This window comes from Monodelphis domestica, chromosome 2 (assembly GCF_027887165.1).
Source record: "Monodelphis domestica isolate mMonDom1 chromosome 2, mMonDom1.pri, whole genome shotgun sequence".
In the NCBI taxonomy this organism is placed as follows: Eukaryota; Metazoa; Chordata; class Mammalia; order Didelphimorphia; family Didelphidae; genus Monodelphis; species Monodelphis domestica.
In genome coordinates, this window is record NC_077228.1 from 286,121,888 (window position 1) to 286,145,387 (window position 23,500).

Consider the following 23,500-nt stretch of genomic DNA (forward strand, 5'->3'; position numbering starts at 1 on the left):
AAGCCTAGAGATGGGAAGTCTTAGGTTCAGCTCTGGTCTGAGACACTCCCTAGCTATTTGACCCTAAGCAAGTCACTTAACTTTCATGCCTAACCCTTACTGCTCTTCTGACTGGGAACCAAGACACAGTATTGATTCTAAGACAGAAGGTAAGGGTTTAAAAAAATAACTTCCCTTGGTCTTCAGTAGCTGTAGCTGAAACACCTTAAGGAGCAGTTGCCAGGCTGCATCTCCACAGGAGCTGCTTTCGAGGATGATGGATGAGGACACTGGGATTGAAACATTACTATTTCTAAGGTTCTTGGGTTCAGGACCTTGGGCCATCTCTATCAGGGTCTGAGAGGAGATGGAGATGATTGGTTAAGGTGGTAGAGTGGTTTGATTGTCTGGCACATGTCACCTCCTGTCTCTTCCTCAAAGTGCTTTGGCTTTTTGAGTTTGTCTTTGGCTGGTTTGTCTTGAGGGAGACTGGCTTGTCTACACTGGGTGTGGCATCTGGTGAGGATGGATAGACCCTTCTCTGAAGGTGTTGCTTTCCGAGATGAGGATTTAAAGGACCAGGCTAGAAATGGGATCAGTGGTCTGGGAGGTGCTGCAACTCCCAGGGCTTCTGTGAGATTGCTAATGGCAATTGGTTAACAGCTTTTGCTGGTGGTTATGAGGGAAATGGGCCATAGCTTTATAATGATTTCTCCACTCAGTGATAGCTGTGAGGAAGCAAGTCCAGTGGTTTGGGGGTACTGTTTTTCCCAAGACTCCTAGACTCAGGATCCCGAGTCATCTTCTTCAGGGTCTAATGATCAGTGTAAGTTTCCTGAGGTCAGAGAACTTGTTCTTGTTCTTATATTCCCAGCACCTATACATCCCAAATATATACTTAATATATTCAAGTAGATTTCTTGTTTCATGAAACAGAGAATCCCTGAATGGTCAAATCAATCAATTATCAAGAATTTTTTAAATATCCATTATGTGTCAAGAACTGTACTATTATGCACCAAAAATACAAAGGCAAAAATTAAATACTGCAGTACTTGCTCTTAAAGAATGACAATCCAAATCTCAGCCTGTTCATCCTCTGTACAGTTCCTATCTATATTCTCTCATAAATTTGCCATGGAAGTCTACCCAGCCTTCTTAGATTTCGTTTGACGTCAAGAGATTACCAGTGGAACATTCAAGCTGTCCACAGAGTTGTCCACCTGTTGTCCCTATTTCTTGTCATGGCACTCAGCCCATCTGCCTTTTTGCTTGTACATTTCCCTGATGATATCTTTTACTCTATTTCTTCCAAGTTCCTTTTTGTTAAATGTTGTACCAGCTCACACCCACTGTGCACCTTTCCATTCCCTTTTGTGTGAAACTTATTTTAAATTCTTTGGATGTTTTAGTGTTCTATGACTCACATCTATGCAAAAGCACTAGCAGAATATTGGTATTAGCAAGATGAACTTTGTTTCTGGGGGAAGTTTGGAGTTATTAAAGAATCTCTCATTTACACTGTATATATCTCATGTATATACAATATGTTGTCTCCCCTTTTAGAATATGAACACCTTGAAGAAAAGAACCATGATTTAGCCTTTCTTTGTAGCTCTAGCTCTTAGTGAAATGCCTGACACATAGTGAGCACTTAATAAATATTCATTGACTGACTGACAGTTTTTTTAAGAAATGCCACATAGCCAGATAGCTGAACTGAATAGTAGACATTAGTGTCAGGAAAGCCAGAGATACTTTTAAATTTAATTAAAATAAATTTAACTTAATTTTAAATTTAAATTAAATGTTGATACATCCAAAAGATCATTGTGGGTACCATTCCCTTCCTGGGCAAACTATAATTCCTCTATGCTTTCTCATCTTTTGTTTTTCCCCAAACCTTCTAGAATCAATAACAAGCATTCGTTGTTGTAAGGCTAGGCAATTGGAGTTAGGTGATTTGCCCAAGGTCATACAACTAGGATATGTCTACATTCAGATTTGAACCCAAGATGTCCCATCTCTAGGCCTGGCTCTCCATCCACTGAGCCACCCAACTGTTGCAATGCCTTTTGATCTTGTATAATTATTGCCCATGTTTTTCTGTATATGATAATAACAATAACATGCTTTTTAGAGTATATTATGGTTTGCAAAGTACTTTCCCCACAACCACCCTATGAAGTAAGAAAATGCAAATATTATTATGCTTCTTTTTTAGAAGAATAAACTAGAGCAAATACAAAATACACATGCTCTTTGATCCAGTGATACTGACCTCCTGGCTGTTCCATAAACAATATTCCATCTCTCAGTTCTGGGAATTCTCTTTGGCTGTCCCTCATGTCTGGAATGCTCTCCCTCCTCCACTCCAGTCCAACTGACTTCCCTGGCTTCCTTTAAGTCCCAACTAAAATCTCACTTCCTATAAGAAACCTTCTTCAACCCTTAATTCCAAAGCCTTCCCCCAGTTATTTCCTATTTGTTCTGTATATAAATTACTTTGTTTACATGTTGCCTCCCCAGTTAAACTGAAAAGTTGATGGCAGGGACTGTCTTTTGACTCTTTTATGTATTCCTAGGGCTTAACATAGTGCCTGGCACACAGGAGGCATTTAATAAATTTTTTTTTAACCCTTACCTTCTGTCTTGGAATCAATACTGTGTACTGCCTCCAAGGCAGAAGAGTGGTAAGGGCTAGGCAATGGGGGTTAAGTGACTTTCCCAGGATCACACAGCTGGGAAGTGTCTGAGGCCAGATTTGAAGCCAGGACCTCCCATCTCTGGGTCTGACTCTCAATCCACTGAGCCACCCAGCTGCCCTCTTAATGTTTTTTGAAATTAATTCACCTTGAGTTGTTGGGAAGGAGGAGGGAAAACAATAAGCTTTCATTAAACACCTACTATGTCCCATGCACTGTGCTTTTAAATGCTTAACAGATATTATTTCACTTGATCCTTACAACTCTTTGAGATTGTTGTTGTTCATAGGGTGTTAAAACCCAATAAATAGAAACATAGTCCTTCTTGACTCCAAGTCCGGGCCTTTTCCCAACATACTACATTGCATCCCCTAGACCAGTGGTTCTCAACCTTTCTAATGCCATGACCCCGCAATACAGTTCCTCATGTTGCAGTGACCCCAAACCAAAAAATTATTTTGGTGGCTACTTCAAAACTGTAATTTTGCTACAGTTATAATTCGGAATGTAAATACCTGATATGCATTATGTATTCTCATTGCTACAAATTGAGAGGTTGAGAACTGCTGCTCTAGACCAATGATAGAGAACCTCTTAAAGACAGAGTTCTGGGCCTCACCCCCCCCCAAAGACTGAGTGCAGTGCTGTTCCCCACACACACCTTGGGCTGTGCCCCTCTCCTCCAATGCTTGGAAGCTCCCTGCCCCCCTTTACCCCACACAGTAGAGGGAGGAAGCTTTCCTATTGGCCTGCTGGGTGGAGGGGGCTGTAAGTGAGGAATGTCCTCAGTGGAGTACAGAGAAGGGGAAGGGAGTGACCCAAATGCTCTGCTCCCCTCCAGCTCTGCCACCTATGAGCTGCCCACCTCACCCCCTGTGCTCCTTTTGGCTGCTGGGCAGAGGGGGGATGCAAAAAATGTAATCAGGCATGGTGGAGAGGGGAAGGGGAGCAGCTCCACCAGAGGCCCTCTGACTTTTTAGTAACAAACTCGGGGTGGGCAGTTGTGTGCCTACAAAGAGCTCTCTGTGTGCCGTTTTTGATACCCATAACAGGTTCGCCATCCCTGCTCTAGACCTTCCAAAGATCCACCCCAAAGCACTAGAGGCCATTCTTTGATTCTTTTACTGTTTCATCAATCACAGTGCAGCAATTAGAGTGTGCATTTGCTCTCCTCTCCTTTCTCTAGAGGACCAGTGGACCAGCTTACCTCTTTTTCTGATCATATTGGTCCTTGGTAATGTCTATGTGCCATTTCTAGAAGGTGAATTATTGTTGGTAACAGCCTGTTAGTAAGGCAGCTGCACTGGCATAGGGATAAAACACCAGGCCTGGAGTCAAGAAGACCCAAGTTCAAATGTGACCCTGAGCGAGTCACTTAACCTCTGTTTGCCTTGGAGGCAGCTAAGTGGCTCAGTGGATAAAGTGCTAGGCCTGGAATCAAGAAGACCTGAGTCCAAATCCAGCTATCACTAGCTGTGTGAATTGGGCAAATCAGTTAACCTTGGTTTGCCTTCATCCACAGGAGAAGGAAATGGCAAATCTCTCCCATATCTTTGACAAGAAAACCCCTACAGAGTCACAAAGAATCAGACACTACCAAAGAGAACAACCACAATGGGCAGCGGGCTACTCACACCCACTAGGTGGTCCCACAGCTATGTGGGTCCTCTACAGTTTGGATTCTTTAGGCATCATGGTGCTCTCAGGGAGCCCTTACTGACAGCCGTATAGCATCAGGCTATATGTAGAGATGGGACAGGGAAGACACTATGGAAAGAATTAGAGTAACTAGAGAGTGATAGAATTACAGTGCATTTTATAAATGCTTGTTCTATAGGGTAACAGCCAAACAGAGGGTCTCCTCAATAGCTTGATGCCTTCGTACCTCTCTCAGTTGAGTATGTTCCATCAAACCCACACAGCCACCCTTCCCACACACACATACCTATTCCCTCCCCCCCAAGCTGTGTCCATATACTCCTACCGCTGCCTGGGTGGATGCTTGGGGGTAAGAGAGCAGAAGGCCCACTTAAGAGGTACAGTGATGTGTCCCCCCACCCCCATTCATTCTCCAGTCTCTGCCCTTCTTTCCTGGCAGTATCTTCCCTGTCACATTCCCCTGGGGGCATCGGAGAAGGCAGAAGCATGAAGGAGGGGGCAGAGGCTTCAAGCAGTCACTGAGCTGTCATCTGATTTCTCACTTATGCCTCTAGAGAGATTCCTTCCTTGCCTCCACCCCCAGCCCCACTGAACATAGAAACTCTCAGAGAATGCTAGGCTCCCAGTTATTAATAATGTATCTCCATGAGACTTGGATATATTGGATGGAAAGGGTCTTGTTCATAGTGAGCCCTCAGAAAAGGAGCTGATTAATCGAAAGAATCTATGACTCATCAATGATAAATTTGTGTCTCTGCCTTTTTCCTCTTTGATAAGTGTAATCTTGCTGATTTAAACATGGAAGGGAACATAGAGGTCATCTAGTCCAATCTCATTTTTCAGATGAGGAAGCTGAGGCCTACTGAGGTTATGTGACATGTTCAAGGTCACCTAGGTCATACTGTTATTGCTAATCAGTCATGTCTGACCCTTTGTGACTCCCTTTAGGGTTTTCTTGGCAAAGATTCTGGAGTGGTTTGCCATTTCCTTCTTCAGTTCATTTTACAAGTGAGGAAACTAAGGCAAATAGTATCAAGTGACTTGCCCAAGGTCACACAGCTAGAAAGTCTTTGATGCCTAGTTTAAACTCAGGGAGGAGAATCTTCCTCACTCTATCCACTGTACCACCTAGCTGCCTTCACATAACTAGTAAAGTAGCCTAATAGCCATTCGTTATGTCTAAAATAAAGATTTCATAGTATGCTACTGCAAGGGAGAGGCAGCAGGGAGAGGCCTAAAAATACATTATATAGTAGGATTCTCCTTCTCAGATGTGACTTTTTAACCCTTACCTTCTGTCTTAGAATCAATAGAGGAATGGTAAGGACTAGGCAATAGGTACTAAATGACATAGCTAAGAAGTATCTGAGGCCAGATTTGAAACCAGGACTAGTACCTCCCATATCTAGACCTGGTTCTCTAACTACAGAGCCATCTGGATGCCCCCAGGCATTGTTAAGCTCTAGTATTTCTAACCCTTGCCCATGCTTGATTCTTTCCTCTTGTTCTCCTGTATTTCCATGACCTGATGCCAAAGACTATTTTAGGAACTTGATTTCATTCAAGCTTGGTGTCCCCCTCAAAGACTTCAATCAGCTGTGATTAGTAGTGTGTTACCTTTACAATAATAGTAACAGCTCATGTTTCTATAGGACTTTATAGATATGGAAAGTGGTATCTCGGAAAGTGAGAGGTGGGGGGGAAGAAACAAAAAATGTACAGCAAAGGATTAAGGGGTGTGTGTGTGTGAGAGAGAGACAGAGACAAAGAAACAGACAGAGACACAGAGAGAGAGAAAAGGGGGGAAGAGGGAGGGAGGGAAAGAGAGAGAGAGAGGGAGGAGAGAGAGAGACAGAGGGAGAGAGAGAGAGAGAGAGACAGAGAGAGACAGAGAGAGAGAGAGACAGAGAGAGAGAGAGAGAGGGAGGAGAGAGGGAGGAGAGAGAGAGAGAGAGAGACAGAGGGAGAGACAGAGAGAGAGAGAGGGAGGAGAAAGGGAGGAGAGAGAGAGAGAGAGAGAGAGAGAGAGAGAGAGAGAGAGAGAGAGAGAGAGAGAGAGGTCTCCAGCAGGTTGAAAAGATTTCCTATGATTTATGGATGACACCAGAATCACATGGAATGAGGTGTGGCTAGGTTATTGAACTGTATTCTTGGAAAGAGTACCCACATCAATCCTGGATCCATTTAAGAATTTATAGTTTTCAATGTTTTAAAAACACATTATCTCATCTGATTCTCACTACACTCCAAGGCAAAGTACTCCTTTCTGTTTCTCACACATGACACTCCCATTTTCTAATTCTGTCCATTTTCACTGGCATATAGTTAAAAAGCATTTCTAAGTACCTACTATGTTCTATGTAGTCAGTTAAGAGGTACATTGGATAGTGTCCTGGATCTGGATTCAGGAAGATTTCCTGAGTTCAAATCTGGGCTCAGATACTGACTGTGGGACCCTGGGCAAGTCACTTCACCCAGTTTGCCTCAATTTCTTCATATGTAAAAGGAAATGGTAAACTCTTCTGGTATCTTTGTCAAGAAAATTCCAATTAGGGTCACAATGAGTCAGACATGACTGAAAATGATTGAGCAACAACATGTTCTAGATACTGTGCTTAGTGATGATACAGAGAAAGGCAAAAAAATAGTCCTTTTAGGAGCTCACAATAGAATGAGAGAGATTATATGCAAATAATGATGTAAGAACAAGAGATATATATATGATAAAATACAGATATTTTCAGAAGCACTAACATTAAGGGGGATTGGAACAGCTAGGTGGCTCAGAGAGAGAGACAGAAAGACCTCTCATTTAGAGATCCAGGCCAGGAGACAGGAGGTCCTGAATTCAAATGTGGCCTCAGACATTTCCTAGCTGGGTAACCCAGAGCAAGACACTTAACCTCAGTTGTGTAGCCCTAAGTATTGAAATCAATACTTAGTATTGATTCTATTTTTATATTTATTTATTTATTTATTTATTTTTAAGACCCTTATTTTCCATCTTAGAATTAAAGCAGAAGAGTGGTAAGGACTAGGCTATGGGGGTTAAGTGACTTGCCCAGGGTCACACAGCTAGGAAGTGTCTGAAGTCAATTTTGAACCCAGGACCTCTCATCTCTCAATCCACTGATCCACCCAGCTGCCTCCCTCCCCCATTGATTCTAAAAAGAGAAAGGTATGGGCTTTTTAAAAATGAAAAACAAAACAAAACACTAGGAGATTCTTGCAAAAGGTAGGAATTGAATGAAGACTTGAAGGAGGTCAGGGAAACTAGGAAATGGAGATGAAGAGAGAAAGAATTCCAGGTGTGGGAGACAACGAGAGAAAAGGTCCCAAGTAGGGGAGATGAGATATCTATAGCAATGAAAAAAGAGATTTGAATCTTCCTATCATTGAGCATATAGGGGGGAGGGTAGATAATATGTAGGAAGATTGAAAAGACAGAAAGAGGACAGATTATGAAGGGTTTTGAAAGCCAGAGTACTATTTATTCCCTGAGGTAGCAGGGAGCTATAGGAGTTCATTGAGGAGCATGAGGTATCACATAGTTAGACAGACCTGTGTGCTTTAGGAAGATCAATCTGACAGCTCAGTGAAGAATGGACTGGAGTATGGAGAAGACCAAATAGAAGACTATTGCAAGACTTATGATAAAAATGCTACCCACGACCAAAGAAGGAACTGCTGGAATCTGAGTGCAGGTCAAAGCAGGTCATCTTCTACTTTATTTCCTTCATGCGATTTCTATTATATATGTGATTTATGTTTTCTATCATGACCTGAGCAATGTAGAAATATGTATTACATGAAAGTACAAGTATAACCTATATAAGACTATTCACTACCTAGGGAGGGAGGGAGAAAACCTGAATTCTAAAATGTCAAAAAGCAATTGTCCAAATCTGGCTTCAGATACTTCCTAGCTATGTGACCCTGGGCAAGTCACTTAACCCCCATTGTCTAGCCCTTACTGCTCTTCTGTCTTGGAACCAATACCCAGTATTGATTCCAAGATGGAAGGTAAGGGTTAAAATTTTTTTTTTCAAAAATTGTTTCTACATGTAACTGAAAAAAAAAATTGGAGGAAAAAGAAGACTATTAGAAAAGTACTGGCAGAAGGTAAGGAAGACTTGCACCATGACGTGTGAGAGTAGAGAAGGGGGCATATAGGAGAGTTCTTTCAAAAGCAGAATAGACAAGACTTGGCAACAGTTGGACATGGGGGTGGTGGTGTTGAGAGAGTGAGAGGCAAAGGATCACACTTTGGTTGGGAATCTGGGTTGATTAATTGATGGATTCTATGATTCATCTAGGTATTACAAGATTTATTATTCCCACTTTGCAGATGAAACAGAGCTGTGACTTAAAGAGGAAAGTTACTTGTCCAAGGTCAGAAGGTAGTGGAAGGAAACTGGGAACACCAATAAAACTCAAACTAAAATCTTTTGAGTTTGCACTATGCGCCCTTTCACTGGGGCTTCCTTCTCTTCCAGTGCAGGAAAGAGAATGGAACACAGGCCATCGGAAGCTAGGGAACTCTGCAAAGAGAAGGAAGCGCCCCAAGCTAGCAAAACTGGGTTCACAGGCTGCAAAGGCCCAAGGCACTGAGTAGCCCGCGCAGAGGCGAGCTTTGATTCCTTCTTACCCCCGCCTCCCGCTCCAAGCCCCACCCTCTTAGGGGCGGGATCTCCTGTTTTAGCCAATCTTAGGAGCGGACTCTGGCGGTTTGTACTCTTCCCTTCCAATAAGGAAAAAAAAAGAACCCCTTTGGCTACAAAGGCCAATCACGGTAGGGAAAGTACGGTTGTTAGGCAGGTTTTGGGGAGTTGGGGCCAATGGCAGGCGCGGGTACGGCTCGGCCGGGCTCAAAGCGCAGGCAGCGGCGGCGGTAGCAGCAGCGACGGCGGCGGCGGCGGTGGCGGCGGTGGCGGCGGTAGAGAGAGGCCGTAGCGGGCCCAGAGCAGTCGAGCGGAGCCGGAGCGGGATCCCGGGGGCTGGGCCGCGCCAGGCCAGGCCGAGATGCCCTATAAACTGAAGAAGGAGAAGGTGAGCGGGCCCGGCTTTGCTGGCCCCCGCCCTAGGGCCTGCGCGGGGGAATAGGGAGGGGCCCGAGCCAGGCCCCGGGACTGCCCCGGACCGACCCAGGAGGTCCGGGCCGCGAGAGCCCCCGCGCGCCCCGAGTCCGGGACGGGCCCTCGCATGCTTCCTTGGCCTCTCCCTGGGGCGTCCCCGTCCTTCCGCGTCCCCCCCAAGACACACTCACACACACCCGACAGCCCACACCCCTCTCCTCTATACTCCCCAAAACACAATACCTCAGGATATTTTCTCCCTTCAACGCCCCACAACAGTCCCTCTCCTCTGCACCCCCAGGATGACTCCTTCCCTCCACCCTCACCTCATCTCCCCTCAAAACATGCGTACTCTAGGATAGTCTCTCTGCACTATCCCCCCCCCCCAAATAATACAATCCAGACAACCCCTTTCTCTTATTCTGAGGCTATTCACCCCTTTACCCCCTTCAAGCATATATCCCAGGACAACCTTTTCCCACCTCTTCTCCCTGTCCCAGGATCATTCTCTCCTATATGAGATTTCCCCCCAACATACATACATGCCCCAGGACAGCCCTTTTCCTCTCTCTTGGAGCTACCTTTTCTTTTTCACTCCTAATACTCCCCCCTCCGAACTTTAGGGCCCTCCCTCTTTTCCTTCTTCCTTGGAATAGTGTTTTCCCTCCAAACCAGAGTCATCTCACTCCTTTATTTTCCTTTACTTTGCCTCATATATACTAGAGCATTCTTTTTCTTCTCAGCTAGAATTATCTCTCCCTTTTAATCCTAACCCAGACACATACACCATCCCCTTCTCTTTAACTTGGGGCCACCCCTATTTATACACACCTAACCCTGGACAGCCTCTTCCCATTAACCAAGGCAACTTTGCTGTCTTTATTCCTCCCCCTCAGATATACCTCCAGATACTCCAGAGCAGCTTTTTCATTCTATATTGAGCCAGTCCCTTTATACATCTATCTTTAGCACCTCCTCTCTGCTTCAACCTTTCCCCTCCAGCCTAGGTCAGTTCATTCCCTTCTCTCCTCCCTTTGAACCCAGGACAGTTCCCTACCTGTCTTTGCCCCACCTCCCTCCATTCCCAATTTCTAGATAGCCTTTTCTGGGTATATTTTTATACACATATTTGGAATATCCCTTTTGTTTTACCTTTCATACTTCCCTACCCCTAAACTTGGCATAGCCCCCTCCTGTCCCTCCTTCCAACCTTGGGAAAGTGCTCTCTCTCCCTCCCTTCTTCCCTCTCCTTTTCCCCTCTTTTTCTCTCCTCCACTTTTCTCTTTTTCCCTTTCCCCTTCCTCAACTTTCTCTCCCTTTCCCTCCCCTCTCTTAGTCAGGAAAAGTATCTTCTCCCATATTGGGACACCTCTCCTTTAATATGAGTAACTCCATTTCTTTTTTATAATGGTGGTAGTTTTCTTCCCTTTTCTCATATTCTTTAGGCATCAGCTTTGGGGAACACTTTCTTGGTCTGAAGAATCGGAGATCTCTTTACAATGGCCAAGTAAAATTTGGCTACCAACAAGAAATGTATTCAAGTATTAGGATTCCCATGTCTTTGCCTAAAAGTAGGAGTAGTTGCCTGACTAATCATTGTGGGTAGGGAAGCTTTTACCTGTCTCTTCCTTATATTCTTTTTTCCTTTTTCATTGCTTATATAGACAGCTCTTTCTTCCTGTGCCCCATTTCCTTTTGTTGTTTTTTTCCCTGTACATGTTGAGATTCTGACCCTGAAGTGGGATTACTTTTGGGGTATAAAATTACACATAGTATGCTAGAATACCAACTTCATTAGAATATCAGCCAATTTAGATCTTTGCCCTCTTATTACCTGGTTCTATGAATAGCTGGATCTGTCCTTTTGAATTTAATCTCATCATCTTTACCTGTTGTTCAGTAAGTAGTTTATTCTAGGTTATCAGTACAACCTATTAGAATCTTGGGGTCAAGACAGATGAGTATTTTGGTAGTGGTTTAATATTTCCTGATTTTTCACTATCACTAGGCTGTATAAGATAGATGCCTGACCTCGTCCTTGCCCTTGGGGAATTGACATTGCTAAGATAATCTACATTGCACCATTTGAGTGATCTCTGTCCTAGACTCGCCAGTAGGAGGTGTCCTTAGGTAGCTCCTAATCTGATGGAGGAGATAGTCCCTACCCTTAAGTAGTCTCTAATCTGATGAGGAAGATAGGACATAGTATAAGATCTAGGCAACTGAAGCAGAAAAAATATTTATAAAGAACAATAAACATGGGCCTAAGTGCAGGAATGGGAAGTGGTGCTGCAGGGATTTGGATGTCTAGATTTAAATATAATGCATTCCCCTTAGCTTTTTGGTTTAGAGTTTTGAGTTTTCTGTTTCATTTGCCATGTCCCTAAATGTGAGGTAGATCTCCATGGGTGGCATGAGTGAGTTTCAAAGTGGGGTAGATCTTTATAAAATCTTCCTGGCCAGGGAAATCATCTTTCTCTCCCCATTGCTCATGTTCAAAACTAATTGAACCTCTTACTTCACTGGGTCCAGGGTGTGGCTTCCTCACTTTAGTTGGCTCCTCCAGTTCAGTGGCAACATGTAGGAGAGTGTGTGCAGGGTCCCCTCCAGACTCCAGCTTGCCTTGGTTTTTCTATTGCTGTGCTTTGAGACTGTTCACTGTGTTTGGCTTGGCCAGCAAGCAGCAGGAGATCGAGGGAGCCCAGGTGAAGCTTATGACTGCCTTTGCTCCTGCACATCCCTGCCCTCAGTGTGCCCTCGTCCTCCTCCCCTTTTCCTTGAAGCCTTCCCCAGCTCCTACAGCCCACAGTGATTGATCCTACCCTTCTCTGAACTGGATGAACACTTAGGGCCATGCAGTTTTTAGCATTCATATGTTCACTTATTTTGTCTTCTCAGATGGATTATAAACTCCTTAAAAGGAGGCAGTTATGTCATTTACTACTTCTGTATCCTTCATAGTATCTAGGTGTAAGGGAGGTGAATACTTGATAATTAATATGAGAGGTAGCATAATCTGGAAAGAGCCCTGAATTAGGATTCAGAGGCCCTGGATTTGATACCCTGATTTGCAGTTTACTATCTATGTGATCTGAGGCAAGTCTCTTTCCCTTTGTTTTCTCATCAGTGAAATGAAGATGTTGTGCCAGATGAGGCCCTGTCCAGTTCTAAGTACTATGATCTTGTGACTGCTGCACAACCCAGATCACCTATTAGATACTGACCAGCCAGATCATTCTTCTTTCTATGGAAACTGCTAACTGTGACTCTCTTTTACAGGAGCCTCCCAAGTCTGCTAAAGGGACTGCCAAGTCTAACAGCGGAGGGAAGGATGGTGGTGGGGAAGGCACTGAGGAGGTAACGTGTGTGTTTGTTTTACCTCTATAGGTCCTAATTTCTGAACCTCAATGCACAGAAATGGGTGTGAACCACAGAGAGGGATTAGTTCTGCATGCTCAGAGTACTTGGGTATGGACTATATGAAAGCTAGGTGTATAGGCAAAGGAAAGGAGTAGGGTTTAAAGCCTGTATGTTGAGAGGAAATTGGAAAAGCTCGTTAAGTCAAGCCCATGCTATCTTTGAACTACTTTACTTTCAAATATCACCCCCAAGAAACCTTGTTAATGTTTGCCCATATCTCCCAACTCTTAAGTGTTATCTTTTTTTGAAGGGTGAGGGAGTAGAAAAAGTGAGGATGATGGCTAGGAGAAAGGGAAAAAAATACATGGAGACATTAGATGATTCAAGGGGTGTTCCTTGAAGCTTTAGGTTGTGAGAGGAGGGCACATTGAGAATAGATTGTATTCTTTCCCAGGCCAGTTTCCATCTGTCTTTGTTCACTGTCATAGGGAAATCCTTAAGAGGCAAGAAGGATCAGGGTTCAGTATAGTATAGCTATCATGGACAGTAAAGTAATAAAGGAGAAGAATAAAGGGCAGGATTTGACATCAGTGAGAAGAATGAAAAAAGGAAATGCTCCTAATAATGTCAGTCAGTGAGCAGTTATTTATGAAATACTTAGATTGTGCAAAGTGTGGGGAATGAAAAGAAAGGCAAAACCCCCTGTTCTCAGAGAGCTTCCATTCTAATGGGGGAGAAAACATATACCAACTGTATAGAGAGGATATATCTAGTAGAAGTGGAAGGTAACCTGAAAGAGAAAGGCCCAGTGGTGGAAGATGAGAGGGGACAGGGAAAAGCTGCTTAAATTTGGCAAGCTAGGAGGAGGGATATATTCCAGGTGGGGTACAGTCAATGACAAAGCTCAGAGTTTGGAGCATAATGCTTGAGTAATCCAGAGAAGGCTGCTGTTCTTGGATCTTAGAATTTGTGGAGGAGAGTAAAGAGGGAAAAGACTGGAAAGGTAGGCAGGGGTTGGATTATGAAGGGCTTTTAAAAGCCAAGCTGAAGATTTAGTTAATTCTCCTGAAAATAACAGGAAATCACCGAGTTGATCAGAATGGAGGGGTGGGGTAACATGGTTAGACCAAACCTGTATTTTAGGAATTTGACTTTGGCTACTTAAAGGAGGATGGATTGGAATGAGGGGAGGCTTGCAGTAGGGAAACCCACCAAAATGTGGCAGCTCTGTGAGAGAAGGAACTGTTGTGAATGTAAAAATATCAAGACTTGGCAGCAGGCTGCATATTGGATATGCATGTGTGTTAGAGTAGAGGATGACCCCTAGTTGGTGAACCTGAATGAGCAAGAAAGATGGACTGATAAGGGAGTTCAGAAGGGGAGAAAGATAATATGTATTCATTAAAGATTTTGGTAATGTGCCCCAACTTCAGTGAAGACTCTTCATCTGAATGTTCAGCTTAGCCAACTCTTGACTCTTTGGGGTTGAAGATCCAACTTTGGATCATCAAAGTCCTGTACTTTTTATCTTTTGCTTTTTAGTTCCTCCAAAGAAGCAGGTGGGAAAAGCTGAAGCCAAAACAGTTCTCCTTTCTTGGTTGTCATATCATGTTGGTTTGATTGGGGGGAGGAGATTGACTAATGTAAAGGTTTGGGTTTATCTGGGGATTTGAATTATTTGGATTACTTTTGGCCTCTGTTATCTTGGGTGATAAAGGAAAATTGACTATATTTGTATTTCCCCTTTTGTTCTCATGTTGGAAGGCAATATAAGTAAATAGATTTGACTGACTCTCTTCATTATACAGATGGAGAAATTGAGGCCTGGAAAAGATGAGTGACTTGTCCAAGATTACACAGTGAGTAGGAAGCCAAGTTTAGAACCTTGTTGACAGTGGTGACATTTGAGGGAATAAAAAAGCATTCTAAAAGACAGCTAGAGAGATAGAATTCAGCAAGGTTGGTGATTGGGTTTGATGTTCAAAATATTATGAGAGACTTAGAACAAGGCATAAAGAGAGAGAAACTAGGAAGAGGACTGGTTTCTCCACATCCCTCTTTGGCATATCAGTTGGCATAGATAATAGATTAGTCCCTCACCCTAAAATAAGCCTTACTTTGGTGTATCATGCCTGGAGAGCAGCAGGTGATCAACCAGAAGGCCAGAGGGGAAGAGGAGAAGACAGGGAACTTTCTTTTTGCTGAAATAGAATTGCCCCTGTAGCTAGGAGGTCACCATGAGCTGGAAAAACTCCCCATTAGACATTAGTCTAATCTTTGTCTTCTTCCCTATCCCTATTCTCTAAGACACCTCCCTGCAAGGGCCTTTAAGGCTAAACCTTGTACTGTCTCAGGGCCTGTCAGAACCCAGACTTTTCTGCCTGAGCCAGCTGCTGGATCATAATCAGCTGAAGGTGACCTACTCTTGGTTATGTGGGGACAGGAAGGAAAGGATGGGATTAATTCTATTCTATTCTTTTGAATCCTGAACCTTCTCATTATAACAGAGCATCTTTGAGGGGATAGTCTATGGGGACATTGCATATAGGTATAGATATGTGTGTTAGAGGAATAGAAGCCTTTCAGCATTATTAACAACCAGCAGCTGGATTATACTGTGAAACAGAAGTTCTTGAATCATAAGCCTGACAGGGTTCTGAAGAGATCATCTTCCCAACCTTGTGTCTCCAGGGAAGACCACGCCTAACCCAACCCACACAGATGAGAATCTCCCATTTTTTCAAAGATCTCTAGGGAAGAAAATTCCACCCCCACCCTGTGTCACTGAGGCCAGCATCTCACAACTCTTGTCTTTAGGAAGAACTCCCTAATGTCTTTCTTGGATTTTTTAGTGGAAAGCTCACTGGTTTGGGAGGTAGGATATCTGAACTGGGCTCCTGACCAGCATTGATCTGGAATATTAAACTAAGACAATTTCTGAGGTCTCTCCCAGTGCTAAAATTCTGTAAATTAGTTATTCTAAAATTATCTGCAGGGCAGCTGGGTAGCTCAGTGGATTGATCAAGGCCTAGAGATGGGAGGTCCTAGGTTCAAATCTGGCCTCAGACACTTCCCAGCTGTGTGACCCTGGGCAAGTGACTTAACCCCCATTGCCTAGCCCTTACCACTCTACTGCCTTGGAGCCAATACACAGTATTGATTCCAAGAAAGTAAGAATGGAGGGTGAGGGTGGGATTATCAGAACTCTCTCTGCAAAATTCCTCTATTATTTAAGGAGCAAAGGCTTAAAAAAACCAATACCAACTTAGTAGGTAATGATTCCTGAGTCCCTTAGCTACAGTTCCATCCAGACTTCTACACTGTCAGTCAGTATCATGAGTTGATAATTCTCTGAGTGTAGAATCCTATATTGAAGTTTAGAGGAGGAAGACAACAGAGAAAGGAGACTACCCCCTTCCCTAAAGGAGCTTCTACTCTGATGGAAGAGACTGAATCCTCTCAGTTAGGGACCTCCAGTCTAATGGGGTGGGGGGACACACATAGGCACACAATCTAATATACATATATGTACAAACAGTGGAGAAAGGGAGACTTATATACCTTAGAGAAGTAGATAATCCAATGGGGTAACCCATTCTTCATACTTGGGCACAGGAACTGGACCTGTGATTTCACTGGTATAGAAGACTCCCTTTACCAGTGCAGGTCAGCACTTTTTCTGTACCTTATAGCTTTAGAAAGTTGCCCAGAGGAGCAGCTAGATAGAATGAATAGAATGCCAGATTTGGAGTTGCAAGGATCTGAGTTCCAATTTGACCTCAAATGCTTCCTAGCTGTGTGACCCTGGGCAAGTCACTTAACCTTGTTTGCCTAACCCTTGCCATTCTGTGTTAGAGAAGATAAAGGTTTTTTTTTTTTTTTTACAAATTAAGAAAGCAAGTTGCCCCGAGCCCTGGGAGGTTTCGAGGTTTAGTAATCTTCCCAAGGTCACACAGCCAGGATGGTTCCGAGATGAGACTTGAACCTGGGTCTTCCTGGCCAGCTCTCCCCTATAATGCCTTTCCATGCTCTGGTAATTTATGGCACAGACAGTCTTTGTCCTTGGGGAGCAGCAGCCTGATGGTGACCCTCATATATAGGAAAGGTAAATAGGGGTCAGGATACAGGAGATGCTTTCTATTAGTTAAGAGTGTTTTGGGAAGTGGAAATAGACTATGCTAAGACTCAGAGGAAAGAGAGGGAATAGAAATGATGATGGACTGAGGATCAGATTTGCTTGGTCACTTTTGCCCAGAGTCCAGTTATGCTCTGGTTGAAGCCCCAATGCCAAAATAGATGTGTACCTAGAGAGTGAATTGGAGTGGAAGTTGGTTCTGGAAAACTTGGCCAAAGGAAATTAAGGGAACTGCCCACACTAACTGCTAGTGGATATTTGACATTTGGGGGCCATAATTTAGTTTTATTCTATTGTTCTTCAGCCCCCCCTTAAAATATATTATTTATTACCTTTTTTTTTTAAAAAACCCTTATCTTTTGGCTTAGGTGATAGCAAGTATCAGTTCCAAGGCAGAAGAACTGTAAGAGCTAGGCAATTGGGGTTAAGTGATTTGCCCAGTCCCTGAGGTTTGAACTCGGGTCCTCCTGACTTCAGACCTGCCACTCTATCTACTGAGCCACCTTTTTGTTTTTATGGAAAGAGCTGTGGATGTGGAGTAAAATCACCTGGGCTCAGATCCTGGCTCTGACTAGCTATATAACTGAGCTTAGCTTCTGAGTCATTTAACCTCTCTGGGTCTCAGTTTCCTCATCTATAAAATGGTAATAAAGCTAAGTATATTGCCTATCAAACAAAGATTTTATAGAAAAATGCTTTGCAGACTTTAAAGCGGCATATACTTGTGAGTTATGATGACTAAGTCTGAGCTTTAGATTTAGAGGCTTTTCAGGGTCCTTATTTCCCATGAGCTATGCTGCATAGCTACCCTGAACCTTATGTAGCTGTAAAACAGGCTCATCTTTTAGCCAAAACTCCATAGTTACTAATGACCTCTTATTTGCCAAATCTAATGACCTTTTTTTCAATGCTTATCCTTCTTGGTCTTTATGCAGGCTTTGACTTTTATCAGTTACCCTCTTCTCCCTTTTACTCTCCCTTGATACTCTCTTTTCTAGGGTTTTGTGATATTACTTTTGAGGGTACCATCAGTTTCCCAATCATCTAGGCTCACAACTTTAGGTATTATCCTTGAACATTCTTCATTCTCCCCTCCCTCTCATATCCAGTCTGTTCCTAAGGCTTGATGTTTCTACCTTCAAAGCATTTCTAGTAGACTCCTCTACTCTGGCATTATCACTGCCCTGGTGTCTGCCCTCATCACCTCTCACCTAGACTATTGAAGTAGCCTGCTATTTGGTCCCTCTGCCTTAAACCCCCCACCCCCATCCTCTAATCAGCTGCCAAAATGATCTTCCTAAAACAGGTTTAAATGTGTCAACTTCTCCCCCGTTCCAACTCAATCAGCTCCAGGGACCCACTGTTCAGTGTTCAAAGTCCTTCATCACTTGTCCCCCACCCCCAGACTTTGCAGTCTTCTTTCATTTTACACCTCCCTAAATATTTAAAAAATTATTTTGTTTTCTCTAAGTACTTTTTTGGGGGGAGAAAAAATGTGCTTTCTGTCTTAGAATCCATATTAAATATCAGTTCCAGGTAAGGGCAAGGCATTTGGGGTTAAATGACTTACTCAGGGTCACACAGCTAGGAAGTATCTGGGGCCAGAGAACCCAGGACCTCCTGTTGCCAAGTCTGGTGGCTCTCTAAGTACTTTGCAACCCAGTAACACTATCCTTGCTGTTCCTCATACCAGACACTCCCATCTCCTTATTCTTGGCTATCCACCATCTGTGGTATGCCTCCTTCCTCATCTCTGCCTTCAGGGTTTCCTGGTTTCCATCAAGTCCCAGCTAAAATTCTCCTTTCTCCAGGAAGCCTTTCCCAACCCCCCCCCCCCCCCCCCATTATCCTAATATCTTTTCTCTGTTGAATATTTCCAGTTTGTCATTTGTTTGTACATAGTTGTTTATTTATTATTTCCCCTCATTAGGCTGTGAGCTCCTTGAGACCTGGGTCTGTCTTTTAGTTTTTCATCATATACCCATGCCTGGGACATAATAGGTGCTTAATTAATGCTAGTTGAATGAAATGACTGACGTTTAAGATTCATAAAGGATGTTAAATCAGTCTAACCATTTCATGTTAGAAATGGAGATACTGCTTTCTTACTTCCTAACCTTCTAGCCCCTAAGAAACTTCTATTTCTTCCTTGTATTTTGTGCTAGCATACACAGTATAGGACATAATTCTTGGTAAATTTCTGATGTATGAAGAACTGACCCATGAAGGTAAAAGAGAATTTGCTTCTTCCTAAGATATATCCCATTGGCTCCCTGATCCTCCAGATGATTAGTAGGTCGAGATAGTGGTTCCCTTGGGTTCCTTCAGTTATTTTTCTCTCTCTTTCTCTTTGTTTTTTAAGCTAAAGTGAATTTTTTTCAGTTAACTTTTTCACTTCTCTCAATACTCTCTGAAAATGAAAGAAAAATAAACCTTATATAATAAATTATGTATAATCAAGCAAAACAAATCCCTTCATTGGCCATGTCCAAAAAACATATGTCAGTCTGTAGCCTAACTCCATCACCTTTCTGTCAGTATGTTTCTTGGTGAGACCTCCAGGATTGTGGTTGGTCATTGTGTTAATCAAATCAAAATCTCATTCAAAGGAGTTGGGCTCCTTTATCTCATCAGCATGAATACTTTCTCATTTGTGCTTTGCTTTTGTCTCTTATTTAATAACCTTTGATCAAGGTAGGAATAATACTTGACTTTTGATGAAAGAGATAGTGAAAGAGTTAGTCCCCCTCTGGTGGTGGTAGAGGCACTTAATAGCAAGCTCAGTGAATACTCATTGAGAAGGGGTATAGGAATGCACTGGGGGAGGGTCCTGTTCCCTAAAGAAAGTATAAAGTATAATGGAAAGAACTCTAGCTTTAGAGTCAGAGAATGTGAGTTCAAATCCCGATTCTACCTATCAATGTGATCTCTGGCACATCACTACATACCTCTAGACCTCTCCTCTCTCATCTGTAAAATTGAGGATGTTAGACTTGTTAGTCTCTAAGATCTTTTCAGCTCTACATTTATGGTCCTGTGATATTTCTCTTCTGTGTAGTAAGACACTGATAGTTTTTGTGGAACAGTGGTGTCAAACTCAAATAGAAGAGTCTCAAAAGCCACACATTAACTTTATTAATAACTTATTAAATTATTTATTACTACCATTATCTACATTGTATTGTAGTCTTATTTATTTTGTTAAACATTTCCTAATTGCTCTTTAATCTGGTTAGGGTACTCATTTGGGTGAGTTTGACACCTCTGCTGTGAAGGATTATCATGATATATGTTATATGGCAGGGCTTTTGCTTTTATGATTCTTGCAGGCTTGTCTGTTTAGCATATAAAAAAGTTAAATATTGATAAAGGTAATATAGGATCTGTCACAAAACTGACTTTGATAAAAGAATGACACAAAATGCCGTGAGGTCATTGGAAAGAGCAATTATTGAGAGCTGGAGTAGTCTAGAAAAGTGGTTGTGGTGCTTGATTTGCCATGGGCTTTAAAGGTTATATAGGATTTGGGTAGGCACAGTGTTCTTTCAGATCCTTATTTCCTAAATGGATTTTCTCTCTCCTCCCCTGCCCCCTTCACCCCTTTCTCTTCCTCCGTTGAGATAGCTTCCAGCCTCATCTGTACATTGCTTCTGATTTGGTTCAGGGTGAGGAGGAGGGCAGCACTTTCAGGAAGTAACTACACTATTTGCTCCGTGGAGTCCTAGCCTGAACATGTTCAACTAGGACATGGCTGCCCTCTAGGGCATACAACTAAGACCTAGGCCAGGGAAGGGCTTGGACCCAATCTATAAAACACCGAGGATAGAGGTGAATCCTGACCTATTTTGCCACTTGCTAGTTTCCTTTCTGCCTTTCTTTACCCTCCTGTGATTTATCTGCCACAGGCAAAAAAGGTGGGTCCCAGGCTCTAAAGTAAACTAGCCTTCTCTAACTAAAAACAGGTTATGGACATATAAAAGCGGCACATAGCAAACTTAGTGAGTACTGACCACTCCACCTCACTTTCAACCCTTTCTACAGTCATCTGAACCTCAGAGATCCCTTCTGTAGGGAGGGCTAAAGAATTATTATTGTATTGGATTGACCTGGATTTGCCAAGCCTGCTCTAGAGTCAGTGGTCATCTTTCTTACTTCTTGACTCTCATGTTTGTTAAAACTTCAATAAACAAACAAACAACAATCTAGAATACATAGAAAGTAGAATTTCTGTTTCCTTCTCCAACTCTATATCCCAAATAGGTTTAACTATCCTACTACCTACCATCCTACCCTATAAAGAAGCTGGGCATTTGGGCTATGGGCTGGGGAGAGGTTAGGAAGAAGGATCAAATTATCACATGTCACAGAGGTTCAGAGCTATTAAAGTCTCTACCTTCTCCAGGCTTGTTGCAAGTTCCAGTTAATGTGGATTAAAGAATGTCCTCTGGTCCATCTACTCTGCTACCACACTGGACAGTAAAAGAATAGTAGTAGGGTACCAGTGAATACTAGTTGACTCCATGTTCCTACAACCTCCATGTTTCTGAACTAGTTTTTCTGTGGGAATTGACTATTCAGAACTGTGTTTTCTAGGTCTGGGAATGGGACACTTAATTCTTTGGTCTCTTGATTTGCCCTGCTTGTCCAGTGTCATGTTCTACAGCTAAAGGCTAAAGGGACTTGAGCTTTGTCTAAGATCCAGGAGCTCTAATAACCAAGATCTTTGTATTAGGATTAGGACTTGTAGCCACTAGGCAGAAAGACAATAGGACTTAGGGGTCATGGTGAGTAGTTCTAATAAGCTAGAGAGAACAAGATCTTAAGGCCAGAGTGAATAAAAGCAGAAACCTTTAGTGATGAGTATATTGGGCTTTCATTGATGACCTGTTTCCTCTAGGCTCAGCCTCAGCCACCACCCCAGCCACAGTCACAGTCACAGTCTCAGCCTCAAGCACCATCATCCAACAAGCGCCCAAGCAACAGCACACCACCCCCTACACAACTTAGCAAAATCAAGTATTCAGGGGGCCCCCAGATTGTCAAGAAGGAGCGGCGACAGAGCTCTTCCCGGCTTAATCTCAGCAAAAACCGTGAACTACAGAAGCTCCCTGCCTTGAAAGGTAAGCAGGTATACCAGGTGGGCATGATATAGTTGTATCAGTGTCACGTGGCTCTGTGGGCTTGGGGTACTGACAGGGTCTGAAGAAACTTGAGGAAAGAGCAGCTCAGTGGCTCAGTGGATAGAGGCCAGAGGTCCTGGGTTTATATCTGGCCTCAGAGACTTCTAGCTGTGTGATCCTGGACAAGTCACTTAACCTCCATTGCCTAGCCTTTACTACTCTTTTGCCTTTGAACTGATTCTTAGTATCAATTCTAAGACAGAAGGTAAGGGCTTTATTTTTATTTATTTTTATTATAAAGATACTTTATTTTACCAATTATATATAATAACAATTTCCCAAAAAGTTTCCTGAAGTTATGTGATCCAAATTATCTCCTTTACTACTTTCCCTCCCCCTTTCTGGAGATAGTAAGCAATTTGATCTGGATTATACATGTATTATCCTGAAAACATATTTAGAAGGTATGGGTTAAAAAAAGAAAGAAGGAAAGAAAAGAAAGAAATTTGAGAATATACAGAATTTATTGGAAGTCCAGTAGGGAAAGTGCTTGGAAGAGGCCCCCTGATAGGGTAGACCTTGACACTGTCTGGGGCTTTTTGCAGACTCCCCAACTCCAGAGCGAGAGGAGCTCTTCATCCAGAAGCTGCGTCAGTGCTGTGTGCTCTTTGACTTTGTGGCTGACCCCCTGAGTGACCTCAAGTTTAAGGAAGTGAAGCGGGCAGGACTCAATGAAATGGTAGAATATATCACACACAGCAGAGATGTAGTCACTGAGGCTATTTACCCAGAGGCTGTTATCATGGTGAGGACTAAGGAAGGGTTGGGCAGTAAACCCTCGGCATGGGGAGAGGGCCCACCCCGGCTGCTCTGACCTGGGCTCTGCCCCTCAGTTTTCAGTGAACTTGTTTCGGACGCTGCCACCATCATCCAACCCCACGGGGGCTGAATTTGATCCTGAGGAGGATGAGCCCACCCTGGAAGCTGCCTGGCCTCATCTTCAGGTAAGTAGGCTTGAGGAGAAAGGAGGTAGCTGTGGCTTGGTGGCTGTGGGCTCAGACATTGGGATGGTGTGGAGAGTTCTTTGCTGGTCCTTGAAGGTATTCACAGGCTCTCAACTCCTTTCACAGCTGGTCTATGAATTCTTCTTACGTTTCCTGGAGTCTCCTGATTTTCAGCCAAATGTGGCCAAGAAGTATATTGACCAGAAGTTTGTCCTTGCTGTGAGTTCCCAAAATGACTATTTCTTCCTTATTTTGTTTCTCTTGGAATACAGGAACTGGAGCCTTGTACTTTCACCCCAGTATCTCCAGTTGCTTTTTGTCCCTTCATAAACATGCTGAATGTTGGTGTTATGCCTTACACAAGGAGCTATGAAGGGGGAGTTAAAAAAGATTGAATGATCCCTGCTCTAAAGGACCTTGCTGTGTGGTTGGTACAGATTGATAAATAACAGCTCATGTTAAA

General features: G+C 43.1%; 1 protein-coding gene across 4 annotated transcripts in view; it reads left to right on the forward strand.

Annotated features, from left to right (window-relative positions):
* Nucleotides 1–23,500, forward strand: part of PPP2R5D (protein phosphatase 2 regulatory subunit B'delta) — a 32,363-nt gene that overhangs the window by 4,270 nt on the left and 4,593 nt on the right. For 2 of the 4 annotated variants that reach the window (XM_056818258.1, XM_056818257.1), the window contains exons 2-6: nt 12,698–12,775; nt 21,811–22,033; nt 22,639–22,838; nt 22,927–23,037; nt 23,164–23,256. In XM_056818258.1, coding sequence (XP_056674236.1) covers nt 12,698–12,775; nt 21,811–22,033; nt 22,639–22,838; nt 22,927–23,037; nt 23,164–23,256 — 705 coding nt within the window. Of the gene's footprint in view, nt 1–9,153; nt 9,393–12,697; nt 12,776–14,586; nt 14,638–21,810; nt 22,034–22,638; nt 22,839–22,926; nt 23,038–23,163; nt 23,257–23,500 lie in introns of those variants that run through there. The other 2 variants (XM_056818259.1, XM_007483936.3) reach the window with 2 other exon arrangements.